This window comes from Panthera pardus, unplaced genomic scaffold (assembly GCF_024362965.1).
Source record: "Panthera pardus isolate Hobbes unplaced genomic scaffold, ASM2436296v1 HiC_scaffold_22, whole genome shotgun sequence".
NCBI lineage: Eukaryota > Metazoa > Chordata > Mammalia > Carnivora > Felidae > Panthera > Panthera pardus.
The window spans coordinates 56,986,008-57,003,498 of record NW_026526788.1 but is presented as its reverse complement, the minus strand read 5'-3'; the positions used below and the strand labels follow the sequence as shown (position 1 = coordinate 57,003,498).

Genomic DNA, 17,491 nt, shown 5'->3' with positions numbered 1-17,491 from the left:
AATTGTTCTTGTCTACTTTCTTGTTGATAGCCTTTGCTATTTATTCCCTTATTCATTTAGGATAAAGTTACTATCTAATTTTCATCTAGGCTTTCTAATGTTTTAATTTCCCAGCTCTTTTAACTTACAAAGTTTTAACAAAGTTGGAGTTTGTTGCTGTAACTGCTACAGAGTAAGGACCTAATCTATTTTTGGTTAATGTGGCAGTGTGAAGAAAAGCAGATATTCAGTGAAATAGTGTTTATTGAGGCTCTTTTTGAGGCTTTTAAATCCTAGTGAGATGACTACTAAATTTCCACCTCAACATATATTGAACACCTACTTTGTATTTGATCCTTGCTTAAGTGCTGAGTATATATTGAAGAAAAAAGTCAACGTGTTTCTTACCTTCTTGGAGCTTAGCAAGAGAGCCACAGTAAATAAGAAAATGAATTATTACAAAATATGTGTAATTCTGTGAAGGAAATAATCAAGATGACTGGGGTTGAGGGTCTATTTAGACAAGGTGATCAGAAAAGACTTATCTGAAGAATAATTTATTTAAACCAAGAACAAAAGAATGAATGGGAGCCAAATGTTCAGAGTAGAGGGAAGAAAGTTCTAAATAGAGGTTCTAGGTCATGTTTTTCAATGACCTGAATCAGAAATAAGGATAAGACATTTGAGGAATAGAAAGATGGACAGTATAGTGAGAAAAAGAATGGTAGACAGGCCAGGACCAGATCATTACTGGGCTGTGTATACCATGGAAAAGAAGTTGTATATTTTATTCTATGAGCAATGAAAAATCATTACAGAGGTTTTTAAAAAATTTTTTGACGTTTTTATTTATTTTTGAGAGACAGAGGGAGACAGAACATGAGCGGGGGAGGGGTAGAAAGAGAGGGAGACACAGAATCCAAAGCAGGCTCCAGGGTCTGAGCTGTCAGCACAGAGCCTGACATGGGGCACGAACCCACAAGCCACAAGATCATGACCTGTTCCAAAGTCAGATGCTTAACCAACTGAGCCATCCAGGTGCCCCATGACAGAGTTTTTGTAAGAGCAGTGACATCTACTGTATTCTTTGTGCCAAATAGATTTCAAGGTACAAAAGTAAGCGATCAGAAGAGCTCAGCATGAAGACTGTTTCACTACAAGACCATGGTAGATTGGGTTAAGGTAATGGCCGAAGAGATGGAGAGAAGTTAAGGTAGACATGATTTATTGATGGGTATCTCAGCAAGGTAGGGATGAGAGAATTGATAAAGGATGAATTCATCCTTTTGGAAGTTAACATCTCTTTCAAGGGCCATCACATGCAGAAAAGGGAGCCTTTCAAAAGGAAGTTATACCAAGAGGAACACACATTCATATTCATGAAATACTATCTCTAGAGAAATAAAAGATAGCTTTAAAATTATTGGGTGTGCTTCACGTTCAGGATAGTGATCTGAGGACAAGCTGCATTTCCTTCTAGAACCACCATCCCAATTCCTATTAAAAATTGATTTAAAAAAAAAGTTCGTAATAACAAACACACAAAAAAGGGATCAGAAGCTGATGAGAGATTTTTGATAGATTTCTATAAGACAGTAAACAGATGGAAGCCTGTTGACAGATTAAGCAGAATGAGGAAGTGGCAACCCAGACAACATGGGCTCTGGGAAAAGATAGCCAATCCATCTTGCAGAAGGCTGAGAGTCAGGAGGGTTTGGAGTGAGAAAAGGGGACCAAGCCAAGGGGTTTATATTAAATTCTGTCTGCAGTGGAACTACACTTACAGTTCATCTCTCCCTTCCATTATTTTAAGTCCCCTAACCTGCCAATATAGAGCAAAGACAACTCAATCTATCATCTCCAAGCAAATCCCTTCACCAAAGAGATTGAAAGGATAACCTAGGGATGAGCTAGTATTGCTAAGATAGAGATATTCCTGCATAATAAAACACTAAGATAAAGCACTATGGGATACCCTAGCCCAAAAGCTGTCTATGCCCTACTGTACTCCCCCTCTAAAGTGAAATGTGTTGGTGAACAAGTTCTGCCCATAAAATAGAGATCCCAGTGAAAGGAGAGACTTACCTAAAAAGCCCAAATATTCAACAGCTGAGAAAAATCTGTTCATGCTACCAGAAGAATTTACTTAGTCCCCAACTTTTAAATATGAATAGATAGCCAAAGACCACAAGACATGAGAACAAAACCAGTAGAGGGGCGTCTGGGTGGCTCATTCAGTTAAGTGTCCAACTTTGGCTCAGGTCATGATCTCACAGCTTGTGAGTTCGAGCCCTGTGTCAGGCTCTGTGCTGACAGCCCAGAACCTGGAACCTGCTTCAGATTCTGTGTCATCCTCTCTCTCCTCTGCCCCTCCCCTGTTTGTGCTATCTCTCTCTATGTCTCCCAAAACTAAATAAACATTAAAGAAATTTACAAGTGAAACCAGTAGCATGAAGGAGAAAACCCAATAAACAAACAAGCAAACAAACAAACCCAGGAAGAATCATAATTCAAGACCAGAATTTAAAAAATAAAAACCTCTAATTAGTATCCTCATAAAGATATAGGAAGCTATTGTACTTAAAGAGTAAAAACACATTTCTGTGAAAAAAGTACCATCAGAACAAAAAGATATCTTTTGAAACTAAACATAATTGCTGAAACTAAGTCCAATAAAGGTTAGACAATGATTTCTTGGGTACAACACTAAAAAGATAAGTGATAAAAGAAAACATTGATTAACTGGACCTCATCAAAATTAAGTTTTGTGCATCAAATGACACTATCAAAAATGTAAACACACAGAATGGGAGAAAATATTTGCAACTCACATAACCGATAAGTGACCTGTATCCAAGATTTATATAAAGCACTCTTACAAATTAGCAATAAAAAGACAAATAGCCTATTTTAAAGATGAGCAAAAGGGACTTGGACAGACATTTCTCCAACGAAGATATACAGATGGCCAGTAAGCACATGAGTGGATGCTTAATATCATTAGTCATTTAGGGAAATACAAATCAAAATCACAATGAGATAACACTTCAAATCCCCTGGGATGGCCAAGATTAAAAAGACATACAAGAATAAATATTGGAGAAAAGAAAAAGAATACAAATTGGAGATGTGGAGAAACTGGAACCCTCATACACTGCTGGTAGGAATGTAATATGGTGTAACTGCTTCAGAAAACAGTCTGGCAATTACTCAAAAGTTTAAACACAGAGTTACCATTATGATTCAGCAATTCCACTCCTAGGTATATACCCAAGAGAAACAAAATGTGTGTTCATAAAAACATGTATACAAATATTCATAGTGGCATTATTCATAATAACCAAAAGGCATAAAAAAACAAAATACCCATAACTGATGAATGCATAAATGAAAAGTGGCATATCTCTACACTGGAATATTATTGGACAATAGAAAGAAATGAAATACCAATATATGTCACAACATGGATAAACCTTGAAGACATTGCTAACCGAAAGATGCCAGTCACAAAAGGCCCTACATTGTATGATTTCCTTTATATGGAATGACCAGAATAGGCAATCTATAGTTATAAAAATAGATTAGTGGTTGGGTAGGGCTGGTGGAGCTTGTGGGAAAATGGAGAGTGACTACTCATAAGTATGGAGTTTCTTTTTGGAATTAAATATTCTAGAATTAGATTATGTATAATTCTATAAATATAACTTATTGAGTTGTATACTTAAAGAGTACACTTAAATAAATTTCTATTGAATCATATCTTCAAAAAGCTTTTAAAAAGAATTCTTTTAAAGAAGTGGAGGATAAAATCAAGAAAATCTCCCATATGCAGAGCATTAGACAGAGATGGAAAATTTGAGATAAAATATTACTGTTTAGAGGATCATTTCAGGATACTCAAGCTGTCTTATAGAAGATCCAGATACAGAAACAAAGAAGAAAATTGTGGTTACAGAAAAGAAGGAAAATTTTATAACTTTTATAATGTAAAAGTAAAGGAACAAGTGACAGAAAATAGATGATGGAAGTGGAGAGAAGAAATAAATCATACAAGGGCTGATATCTCAGATAATATATGTGGAGTCAGAAAATATTGTGTAAACCACTGAAATAATAAACAAGGAGGTGGAGAAATGGGGTCTCAGTAAACCAAGAACAATGAGTTAACTCTTGGTTAGAAGGATTTAAGGTAGCATTTCCTTAAATATGTTCTGGTGAATATCACTTTTTGTAGGATATTAACATTATGTTGGGGGAGGGGGTAATAAAACATTCCATGCCCAAGTAAGTTTGAGAAATACTGGGATACACAAATATATTTTTGTGTATACACTTCCCAACACCTTTAATACATTAGTTTACATCCTGAATCTCCAAGAAGGGGATTTAGCATGCAAAATTTCTTTTTTTTTCTTTTCTTTTTTTTTTTTTTTAGATTCAGGAAGAATTTTTGTCAATGGATGTAGAAATTTCAGAAATCTCCACTAACCACAATTGAATCTACAAATTCCATGAACTATCCAGAAGACATATACCCTAGGGGTTTTTTTTAATGATTTTTTTTTTCAATATATGAAGTTTATTGTCAAATTGGTTTCCATACAACACCCAGTGCTCATCCCAAAAGGTGCCCTCCTCAATACCCATCACCCACCCTCCCCTTCCTCCCACCCCCCATCAACCCTCAGTTTGTTCTCAGTTTTTAAGAGTCTCTTATGCTTTGGCTCTCTTCCACTCTAACCTCTTTTTTTTTCCTTCCCCTCCCCCATGGGTTTCTGTTAAGTTTCTCAGGATCCACATGAGAGTGAAACCATATGGTATCTGTCTTTGTATGGCTTATTTCACTTAGCATAACACTCTCCAGTTCCATCCATGTTGCTACAAAGGGCCATATTTCATTCTTTCTCATTGCCACATAGTACTCCATTGTGTATATAAACCACAATTTCTTTATCCATTCATCAGTTGATGGACATTTAGGCTCTTTCCATAATTTGGCTATTGTTGAGAGTGCTGCTATAAACATTGGGGTACAAGTGCCCCTATGCATCAGTACTCCTGTATCCCTTGGGTAAATTCCTAGCAGTAGTACGCAAAATTTCTTAAACTTATTTGATCAGAGTCTTATTTTAAGAGACCATCTTGAGAGACTCGTGTACACTAACGTATTTGGACTACACTGACTGGGAAAGTGAACCCTGATTTAGGTGAGGGATGTCAGTAGAGCAGACAATAACAAAAGAATTACTATTTGGAGAATTCAGAACGTGGACCACTTTAATAGTCGAGTTATCAGTGTACTTGCTTCCATTTTTTTCCTCTCCAATCTATTCACCACTCAGTTGTCAGAAAATCTTTTACAAACATATAATTCACATAATGTAAGTCTCTTGCTAAAGACTCTTTAATGACTTGTCATTGCTCGTAGAATAAAATTTAACGTCCTTATCACATCTGACAAGGCTCTATATAATGAACATTCTGGCTGCTTCCTAGCTCTTCATTCTTATTTTCTCCATTTTTCCCTTTTTCTTACTTCACTCAAGCCTCACTGGCTTTGTATGCGCTAAACTTCTCTTTATTTGAGGGCTTTCACAAGTGCTTTTCTTTCTAGGGTGTTCTCTCTGCTTGCCACATGGCTGGTTTCTCCTCATCTATCAAAGACCTTTCTTGTGTAATTTAGCTAAGTAATTCTCTATCAGCATACTCTGTTGGTTTTCTTTATGGCATTTATCATAGTTTAAAACTACATATTTATTTTATGTTTATTTGTTGGTAAAGATTACAAACTCCCATTATGAGGATGGGAAGTATGTCTGTTGTATTTACCAATGTGTATGTAGTGCTGGCAAAAAGCCTAATGCATAGCAGGTGCTCCAATTTGTTGAATAAATGAAAATGGCAGTTATCCTAACATCTACAGAGTAGCTAGTGGAATATTCTAACCTGAATCTATGCTAGAAAAGAAAGCTAGACAGGTCCTTTAGCTCTTATGGCAGCCCAAAGAGCTGTGGAAAGCATTCTAATGTGGGCAACAAGGATAAAAGCAGAAGAGAATTAGGCAGCAAATAATGGCCTTCTCCATCACAGCAGACCACATGATCTATGCTATATGCTCAATGGTCTACAAACCAGAAACAGAAAAATTGCCTTTTTATGTCCAGAATTTCTATCTTGAGTTGTGTCAAATTCTTCTACTAAGTCTAATGCTGATTTATGGACTCCACTTAACACTTCAAGCATAGATAATAATGAAGGCTCTATAGGTAAAGATGAAAACCACTCTGTGTTCGTATTACTGGGGTCCCATTATGACTTTTGTGAGCTGTATGCATGTTTTTTACTTCATGGGTCCCTTTCTCCATAAAGACATTGAAACAACAGTCTGTTTTCTACTATGGTGAGTAGGATTAGGGAAAAAATAGCAGGATGGTGAAGAGCATGCACTTTGTAACTAGATGACACCCAGGTTAGTGACTCATTAGGTCATCTTGAGGAATTGTATAGAATTTTATAGAGGAGAACATCTCAATCTTCTCCTCTATAAAATGGGACTAATTAAATTACCTACTCTTTATTTTGTTTTTGTTTTTGTTTTTAATTTATTTGAGAGAGAGAGAGAGAAAGTGGGGGAGAGGACAGAGGGAGAGAGAGAGAGGGGGGATCTTAAGCAGGCTCCATGCTCTGTGCAGAGCCCGATGTGGGACTTGATTCCATGACCCTGGAATCATGACCTGAGCCAAAACCAAGAGTCAGACGCTCAATCTACTGAGCCTATTTCTTAGGTTTATTGCAGAGTTAAATGAAATAATGAATTTAAAGTTCTTGGCGCAATTGACACCAAAAGGAATATCAGCCATAATTGTTAAGAATAAGTATATTTCAAGGATGGAAAGGTGGGTTTTTTTCCTGTTTTATTTGCATATAACTTTATGTAGCTTTCCTAGAAGTTTAGAGAATTGAGTTGAGATGGAAACGAGAAAGATTAGTTACAAAAACATGTCAGGATAATGAGGGTGATCACAGCTCCACCTCCTGCATAGAAACCACCACATTCTCATTTGGAGTGAGAAGATGCACAGCTGGGGACAATTTGGTGTACAGGGTAATTATTACAATGTTATTCCTAATAATTGTTCTGTTTTATTTCAACTGTGAAAGAGTTATATGACTTGACCAAACTACAAGAGGAGAGAACAATTTATTCCTCTTAGTTCCTAAGAAGAGAGTTTCCATCTCTGCCTCTAGAGAGGAAAGGCCCCCAGCAGCTGTTCAGTACTCATTAACAAGGAAGCATTGGCTACTGCAAGGGTCTGCTCCCTAGCTAAGCATTGTGTTAGCGACTACTACTACTAAACTTTCTTTCTTTTATTTTTTTTTCTGGAAAGGACTTCTTTCCTGATTAGAGAAACAACCCAATTCCTTCCCTAAGCCCAAGGCTATCAATTATTGCCATTATGATGAAGGATGTTTTTCTCTTCCTCCAGAGTCAGAGAAGTCAGATGGGGATTAGAAAAAACATTGAAGAAGGAGGCTAGAGTCCTGGGGCATAGACTTAGATTTGACACAGATGGTCTTGGAAAATATTCTTCTTCACTTCCTTTTTTTCCATTTCTTTTCTCATTTTTTTCTTCTTCTACTGTCCCTTAGAACTCTACTTTCTCTTCCAAGAATGGCCTACCCTAACAGGTGCTACTAAGATCAGAATTTGTCAAAGGTATGCACTATGGTCCTGCTGCATTAGAAGCACCTAGAGAGTTTCTTTAAAATGCTGCATGTTTCTTAAGGTCCAGTGCATACCTACCAAACCAGAATGTTGGGTGATGGGACCTAGATAGGATTTTGAACAGCAACTCCAAGGCATCCTTTGCACACCAAACCATGAGAATCACTACCTTTTAGTATAGGAGAATGAGTTTTAATATCTTTGTTTTACAGATAAAGGAATGGAGGTGCACAGATGTTAAATTATTTACCAAACTCACATTTATTGAGTGTCAACAGTATACCAGGCAGTACCCTTGTTCCTTCATATTATCTTGTTAATCTTCACAAGGCCTTTGAGAAATAGGTGCTGTTACCTTCCATTTGAAATGGTTTAGGGAGATTAAACAACATGCCCAAGGCCACATGGCTCATAAGCTATGCAGCCAAGTCTTAAATCAGATACCTGTCTGACTCCTTGGACCTGTGGTCTTTCTACTCTATGGTACTTTTTTCTTGAATCTTCATTTTTTAATAGAGCCACATGATCTAGCATACTAGAAAAAATAGAATCCTTTCCCACCTTAGTTCAACACTGTTCACTCTTCTGGACTCAGCTTCATACCAAGGCTTGAGCTTTTGGAAAGTTTAGTTTTACATGTGAAATTTATCATGACATCTTGATGCATTTTTCCTTCTTCCCACCAGGCTCCACAGCCAGGGCAAATCATATCAGGCCTTCTTTGCTTGAATCCAAGCCTTTATGACTTCCTTAGCAACATTTTAGACAGTCAAGATGTGTCTGTAATAACACTCCCCTAACCAGCACCTTCCAGCTCCAACCATAGCCTTCCAGATCTGTTTCAGTATCTTCTCTCATCATCCCCCAGTCCACTGCCAGTTGCCTTCATTTTAATCAAGCAAACTTATTTTGCCCTTATATATTATTATCTCACATCTGCCTCCATTTTGTTCCAAACATGGTCCTATAGCCTCCCTCCTTTTAACTCCCCATTAGCAGCAAATAGGCTTCATCCTGGGGGCCAGTTCCAGGTAAGAGTGCCTGGCAACATGTCTTGAGAGGGATTCTTAGGTCAATTGTCAGATTAGTGAGACAGTATTGAGATCTATTACCAATATCTTCCATGGGCTCAGAAAAAGGGGGCAGCACTATACACATCACAAGTTTGCTATCTCTGCATGGTTAAAACAAGGGCTTTAGACTCAGAACTAGGTTTGAATCTCAGCTCTGCAACTTATTACCTGGGTGATCTGGAGCACAGTTTCCTCATCTATAAAATGAAAGTGATAATACAGAACTTACAAGGCTGTACATTATGTAAACCACTTACCAAATGCCTGTTAATCAATAAATGATAGCCAACTTTTTTTTTTCCTTTTTTTCATTCAAGTTTGCCCTTAAATTAAACCTCATGGATGTGACTTTTATTGGCAAGAAAGATTGGTTGAACAATCTCATCCATCTCAAGTTCCTGTATATTAAAAGCTCTATAAATCTATCAAATTGAAGGAATTGTAAGCCAGAAGGGAAGCCTAAATAGAGAGTTGCACTAGTTATTAAAGTCAATGAACATATAGCCATGCTATTTATCAGCTTACTGCCCATGTAATATTATATATAAATAGGAGTGGGGAGAAAAAGGGAAGTGAGGGAGAAAGAGGAAGAAGGAGGGAGGGAGGGAAAGAGAAAGAAACAGAAAGAGAAAGAGATGTATTAATATATCATTTGTTCTATGCAGTGTCTAGTATATATAGCTCAATATATAATTAGCCATGGAAAAGTAAGTGGCTTTGGACCAAATAGAAGATGCCTGGTTTGCTGTAACTCAAGATGAATAATTTTCTCACAGGTTTTTCCTAGGCTTTGTGCAGAATGGCTGTCATATCTTATTCATGCTAGTTACATAACCAAAGTTCTCTTTGTGGACAAGGGAAAAAAGATCATACTGCCACAGTCATATTGAAGTTTGTACCTATTTTAGACATCCAGTTCCCTGTGAAGGATTTATCCTCCTTCCTGGGAGCAAAATTCAGAATCCAGTTTTTAGGGTTGCATTCTGTGGTCCAAAAGTAGAAATCAAACCCCAAAGACCATGAGTAAAGATGTGCCTTATTATAAGAGAGAGCTGTGATATGCCCTGGGAGAGAAGGCTCAACAATATTTCAGATACGTCATATGTGCAGGTGGATAACAAAGGAAAGAAATTCTCCCAGATTTGGGATCTCTTGGGGGAGGAAAGGAACTCTCACAATGAAAGGGGATATTTTGTTCTTTTCCATAGCAGCAGATTGGCTCCAATGGGAAAGAGCCTCCCAATACTGAAAGGTCTGCCTGGCACTGGCCAATTTCCTTTGATATAAGTCTTTGCCCTTTCCCTCTCTTATCCTTTGCACAACTAGCTGTCAGCATGAGGGCAGACATCTCTTGTTCTCTGAGATAATCATCCAGGATTTCTGTCTTCATAATTCAGGTGTGGAGACATCCAACTTTGGAAAACCAAGATCTTCCCCTTTTGTTATTCACATCCTGGGTCATCTTTTACTTATACATTCATAGACCTAAATCTAGGGATTAGAATGGAAGTAGATGGCTGAAAATCCTTGGATAATACCAGACACTAAACGGAATTTCACTTTCCCAGTGGTATTTCACTCCTGACAGCACTAGTCTGTGTGCATGTTATTCCACCTCTAATATTACCATTGCTGAGCATTCTGCAGCTGTGTTGAAGTCACTCATTTATGTGGTTTGGGCTAGTTTCTGAGAAACACGCAGAACTAGAGAGCAGAAGAATCCATCAATGTTAAATTTGAACAAAGAAAATGATGATCTTTTTGGACTTGTTACCTTCCACAGTGCCAATATAGATATAAAAACAAAGTATAGAAATGATACAGATATAGGGTAGTTACAGAGAGCCCTAATTTTCAGGGAAGGAGCATGGGGGTGGGGGGAAGCCCCCAGACTCAGTAATGTCTATTCCTTGGGGTTTTGTCTAATTAATTTCCTTTATGTGTTATTTCTGTGGTTGATTTTGTATTTTAGTTTTAAAAATATATATCAAAGACTTCTGAAAACAGAACATTTCCCTCATTTGAGATAAGTTTTTTATACTTCTCAAAAAATAAGGGTATGTTTGGTCATCTTAGTAGTATTGGGAAATGCATATTTTGTTTGACATTATTTGTGAATTAGATTTTTGCTCCTCAGAATAAGTGTAGAAATGCTTCCATATGTTTGAAGTTGGTTTCATCATTTGGCTAGGAGGGAAAAAGGAAGAACGTAGTTTATAGCAATTTTCATGTGAATACATATTTAATAATGGCATTTCCTCAAAGTTAGCTAAAACAGCTTTTCTATTGCTTCAATATACTACTAAAGATAATAATATCGTTTGTTTCTAAATATTACATTGTAATTGAAATATTCTTTAAATATAATGAAACTAAACCATATTTTACTATTTTGATTTCTTATACAAAATATGATCTTAAGTGAGGATCTGACTTTAATTTTTTCCCCCAAATAGCCACAAATCACATAGCATCATTAAAAAAATGCTTCAGTTTTTCATATACTAAAATTCTTTTCCATGTAATAAATTCGTATGTATAACTTAAAAAAATTGTTCTGTGCCATAGGTCTCCTTACTAATTCCTAATCTCTTTATTAGTTCCTAAGATCTCCTTTCTAATTCCTAGGAATGTTTTAATAATTGTGGGGTTTATGGTATATTTTATTATATGGTAGATCAAATAAATGTCCCCTCATTATTCCATTTTTTAAGAATATTCTTGGCTTCCTCGAGATGAATGTTAGAATGATTTTTCAAAGTTTCAAAAATATCTGCTGGGTTTTTTTATTAGAATTTCATTAAACCCATAAATTAGTTTAGGAAGGATAATTGATTTTCCTATCCAGGATCATGGTAGGTCTTTTCCTTTATTCAATTTAAAAATATTTCTCTGTAAACTATAATATTCTATATAAGGGTCCAATATATTTTATATTTAATTATAGATTTTATAGATTTTCTTTGAGGAATATGGGGTAGGTTGTGGGGGGAGAATATTAGCCTTACTTTGAATGTTCCTAACTCTAGTTTTCCCACTCTTTTTATACTGCTACTTTTAATAATGGAAAGTTACTTAAGGACTTAATTATCAACCTATAGCAGAACAAACTATCCAATACATATGAGGATCCCCAGATTATAGTATCATGAAGAACAAGTTTCCAACTTTTAAGACACCAAATTAGATGAGTTCTTATTTTTTAATTTTTTAATTTTTTTTTTTTTTTTTGAGAGAGAGAGAGAGAGAGAGAAACAGAGTGCAAGTGGGTGAGGGGCAGAGAGAGAGGGAGACACAGAATCTGAAGCAGGCTCCAGGCTCTGAGCTGTCAGCACAGAGCCCGATGTGGGCTGGAACTCCAGAGCCAGGAGATCAAGCCCTGAGGCAAAGTTGGACACTTAACCCACTGATCCACCCAGGCACCCCAGGTGTCTTCTTAATTGCCTACCCAGCCCAGACCCTTTTAGCCAAGCAGGGCATTGATGATTTTTTTTTCCTCCTAATTTTCTTGTGAATGCATAGCTGTTATCATCAGTGACTATTTACTTCCAGTTCTTTGAGGCATTTTCAAGAGAATTGGAATATATTCACCAACATCAACATCAAAAGTCTGTTCCTGGGTTGCCCATCAACTTCTTGAGGGCTCCATCAGTGTTACTCGGTGGGTCTTTTTTCATTCTTACATTCCAAGCCTCCCATCTCTCTGCAGTCATCTCCTTCCTGTTTGTCCACAGCAGTACCTTTCACATTTACCATAGCCAGAGTGATCTTCCTGAAACTCAAATCTGATCCTGATACTCCCTCATTTGTTTAGACACAGGATAAATCCAACAAATATATGTGAAGAAAGAGCCAGCTGTATTTTGCAATATTATGTTGGGTACTAGTCCTACAAAGATAAATGGGAGCTGAACTTGTACCTAGTTGTTAAGGGGGAGAGACCAGACTTGTTAGCATCATAGGCTAGCAGCTAGTGACCTGACCAGCCTGACTTCCTGTCATTCCCTTACCTGTCCTCTAACATCCAGTCATGTTGGACTCCTGAGAACACACCACCTTGCTTCTACCTTGCTTTGCTCAGGCTGTTCTTATGTCTGGCCTGCTCTTCATGGCAAAATCCTACCCTTCTTTCAATGCCATATTCAGTATCATGTGCAGTATAAAGCTTTTCTCAATGTTTATCTCTCTTATAACACCACAGAAGGTAGAGCTAACTGCTCCCTTGACTTGCTGTCCCACAGCAATTAGTTTGTACGAGTAGTACAGCAACAGAAACTCTGATAGCTGATGGTCTCTGGGTCTTTCTTCTTGGCTTTAGGGTGGTTGTAGTATGGCAGAGGCCCCTGGTCAGTCGCTTTTGATACCTGCTTCATCATATTCTCTTACAAATAGGCATGAAATGCTCAAGTCTGAGAGGAAGCCAACAAGCAAAGAAGGCAAATTGCTAGTATTTTCTCAAGGCAAGAATTCAACTTATTATTATTTATTTATTTATTTATTTTGCATCTTAGAGTTCTACTGTACTTCTTGGCCTCAGTGAAAACAGCTTGGAGGCAGCATAGAATCCTTGAAAGAGGGTAGGGCTTGGAGTCAGAGAACCTGGGTTTAGTCCACACTTGCTCTATGAATTTGAGCAAGTCACATAACCTCTACCAGATTCAGCCTTCTGCACCATAAATCAGAAATATTCACTACGTTCCAGGTGGTTTTGAGGCTATGTGAAATTATATCTACAAGAAGCTAAAAAACATCTTATAATGATAAATCACTATAAATGTTAGTGTTATTTTTATTATGGTTATTTTATATGTAAATTAAGACAATTTTACATAAAATATTTCTATTTTCAAAATTTTCCAGCTTGTATTTATTGCTTTGCTTCGTCATGCCCTGCTTCCCAAGAAGTGCTACTAAGAGGGGTGGCATAACTCCATAAAAATGGGCTGTTTGGGATGTCTGGAGACACTCTTTCTCCAGCCAGGAGAGAAGTTAGTAATTCGTATAATGGAATCAATAATAACCATCTTACCAAGCAAAAGAGTTTTGAGAATTATAAGAAATAACACATGTGAATGGCTGGTACTAAGTACGTACTCATTCCCTTCAATCTCCATTTACATTTTGGTCTTACCCATCAAACCAATTCCATTCCTTGATCACGCCTATGTTCCATTTCCCATATTCTTGCTCCTGGACTACTAAATGGTACTGGAGAAAACAGACAAAGCCGTACAGACAAGAACCAAGCTACCACCTCCTCCCCTTCCCCTCCTCTCCCATACTCTTTCTCCTATCGACCCCATCTCCCTCTCCTTCTTTGTCATCTTTTATAAAGTTCACTGCAATGCTAAACAGCAGTACTGGCATCCTCTCTCTCTCTCTTTCAGTCCTGCAAAGATTAAGTACTCTTCCACCATCATGACAAAGCAGAGCCTCTGTTTGGGCAGCACATGGCAACCCCTTTGCCATGTGTCTCCCTGCCAGATTGTGCTGGGATAGGGTGGGATAGGACCTTCTTGACAAAACACTGTCTCCCTTCTTAGCGAAAGAGTTCTTTGGTTATGATGTATTGATGGAAGAGTGCTTCTGTCTGAAGAAGAGTTCCCCTCCAGGGTCTCAGGGTTGAAAGGAATATCTTGAAGAACTGAGAAACTCCTTTTGATTTCCTGTATCTGGGTGTAACTGTCTCAAATAGTAACAATGGCTTTGACAGCAGATGGCCTCAGAACATGTGGATGGAGATAACGGAGACAAGTAGGTAGTTGGGTCATTCACAGACTTGAAGTTTATGACACCTTGTGGCATCTGTGGGGCCTTGTATGCTTCTTCCCAGTTCTTTGGTTTTGGTAGAAGCATAGAAGGCTGGGGGATTAATAAAGCAAGGCTTTGCTGTGTGTTTTGTGAGGAAACAGGTCTGGTTTCCCTTTTGAGCTGAGCAAATGTCAGATGACACTCAGTCCTCTACTTCACTGCTTCAGAAATAGTTAGATGTCTCTGTGTTATATGTAAGTGATGAATCACTAAATTCTACTCCTGAAACTAACATAACGCCGTATGTTAACTAACTAGAATTTAAATAAAAACTTGAAACACTAAAAAAAAAAAAAGATTTCTCTGTGTGGTATTCAGTTTTCTACACTCAGATAGGCATGGCAGCCATCCCTGGGGTGTATTTGATAGTGCTTTATACTTACATAACTAAATTGGGTTTTGCCATGCTCTCTTCAGAAGGAGAGGACTAAGGTTTTTCAAAGGCATCTATCTATTGTGGTATCATTCTGGGAAATGTTACTGTTTATTTGTTTCCTAGCAGATTTCAGAGTCTTCAGAGAATAGAAAATGGGAGAGAGAAATTTTGTTCATGGGGAAAGTGATGTGGAAGCCATCAGGCAAGGGCTTGGGAAGACAGACATAGAGAGCATGCTGTACTGGGGTCTTGATTTCTGGATGGTAAAGGACATGTGGAGAGCTGAAAGTACCCTTACCTTCACCTTCTGTATACTTTAACTTGTAGTAACTCCAGATAGGCCATAATTGTGGCTGTGGACTCTCAGCCCAAAGATTGGCCTGATCTATGTCTCAGCTTATTTTATTTGTTCTTTCTGTTCCTTATAGATTCATGAAGGTGGCAGGAAGCACAGTGGATGCAGTTACCTGGCAACAGTAGGTATTCACCATTTTTGCTCTTACTTATTATCAGCTACTGTGAAATGAGAGATAATAAGTTGTTACGAAGTTTATACCTGACATCTAATAAGCCACTCTCTATCCTCCAAGAGAAAAAGTTAAAACTAACTCCAAAGCTGTTCTTATGATGCATACTATCTCATGGGAATATAATTTTGTTTTGTTGTTGCAAATTTTTTTTAAAAAACACTAAAAGCTCAGCTATTATGGACACTTTTAAATTAATATGTCATCAGTGAACAGGTAATGGGAATCTGAGCATGCCACCACTCGTCTGAGCTTTTCCTTGAGAATAAATTTCCTTAAGAGAGGAAGTAGTGTTCAATAGTCAACATATCATGTGAAAAATAGCAACACTTCATTATGGTAATGGCAGTGGTCTTAAATAGTGCCTAGAGTGTTACTAACATGAAGCAATTTTAAAAAATGGAATATGAAGGGAATGAAACAGCCTTAAGAGAAGATAAACCCCAGTATTCCAGGAAGAAGCTTACAGTGGGAAAGACCTGTTACCTTAAGGGTATCTTGATTTGTAAAGATAATTATCAGATACATAAATTAATTTTAAGTTTCCTTATGGTATTTGTGCTGGCATGTCAGTATCTCACAATGTCTCACCAATTTTTTACTGGAATCTTGCCCTTCCTTTTTGTAAGAAATCTATCCCACAGCATCTTCCAGGTCATCTCTCATCTAATGTAGTCCCCACGGCTCAGACATGTGCTCCTATTCTGGGCCCTCATAGCTGTCAACTATGACCACCTTTCTCAGTGACTCTAAACCTACCTGCCTAACACATTTACTTCCTCTGTTTTAAGTGGTCACAGTATCCTTTGGGATGCATGACAGTTGTGAAAGCAAGAACAGTGGATAAAATCTTCATTAATTATCCCAAAAGGATTTTTGACTGTTAGCCATCAATAACTTCAATCATAATGGAAAATATTTTATTAGCCATTTGTACTTAGTTTCTCTAAACATCAAGTTCTAAAGGTTTCCAGAAATTTTTATCCTCCTTCAGTTTGTTTTGTGAGTCATGGATTGAGTAGGTCTAAGGATCTTGTCTTCCCCATGTTTAAAACCCCTCAGTGGCTTCCCTTTGCACTTAGACAAAAGGCCAAACTCTCTACTCTGTCCTATAAGGAAGGTGCCTTGTGTTTGACCTCTGCTGCTTCTAGTAGTTTGACCTCTAGTACCACCCTAACCTTACTAATTCTGTCCCAACACCATAATGGTCTTTCATTTTTTAGAAGGTTCACATGCATGTCTTCCTCAGGATCTTTGTATGTGCTATTGTCTCTGCCTAGAATGCTGTTGTCCTATTTGTTTATGTGGCTAGCTCCTTCTCATCTCTAAATACTCAACTGACATGTTATCTTCTTTGAGAGGCCTTCCCTGATGATCCTATCTGAAACAGATTGTGTTTAATTTTCTTTCTTAGCTCTTTTTTTTCCATGGTACTTTATGCAACTTATATTTTTCTCTTAATTTATTATTGTAATTTGTGTGTTTTTCTGTTCCACCAGAATATCATTTAGTTCCAAAATGCTTATTTAGTCTATTGTTTATTGGGCCTTTACTGAGAGAAGATAACAATAGTGATGATCATAATGTGGCAGGAACTGTTGTAAACCTTTTATGCCTTACCATAACTGATCTTCACAGCAACCAAATGAGTTTGGGGATACTTTTATCTCTTACATAACTTAAAGGAAGTTGTAGAAAATCCAAACATTACACAGTAAATGGCAGATTGTGAACTTAAAGTTGAGTCTGTCTCACTCCAAGGGCTATTCTCTTAACTGTTACTACTTTGATTACACAACAATGCTTTTTTTACTGAAAACATTACATTCTACTGGGCAATTCAAATTCTCTTCACTGTCTTTAATCAAAGGCTATCTGGATAATGTAGTGTAAAGGCTGGAGCTTGAAGAATTTGCAGTGTTTATAAGGAGAAATTAAGAGATCAGTGTATGAAAACTATTGGGTAAGAATGTAAGGCTTACTCAGTTACTATGACTGA

General features: G+C 37.3%; 1 protein-coding gene across 2 annotated transcripts in view; it reads left to right on the top strand.

Annotated features, from left to right (window-relative positions):
* HPSE2 (heparanase 2 (inactive)) overlaps positions 1-17,491 on the top strand; it is a 677,801-nt gene that overhangs the window by 444,915 nt on the left and 215,395 nt on the right. For both annotated transcript variants that reach the window (XM_019459090.2, XM_019459091.2), the window contains exon 6: positions 15,394-15,441. In XM_019459090.2, coding sequence (XP_019314635.1) covers positions 15,394-15,441 — 48 coding nt within the window. The remainder of the gene's footprint in view (positions 1-15,393; positions 15,442-17,491) is intronic.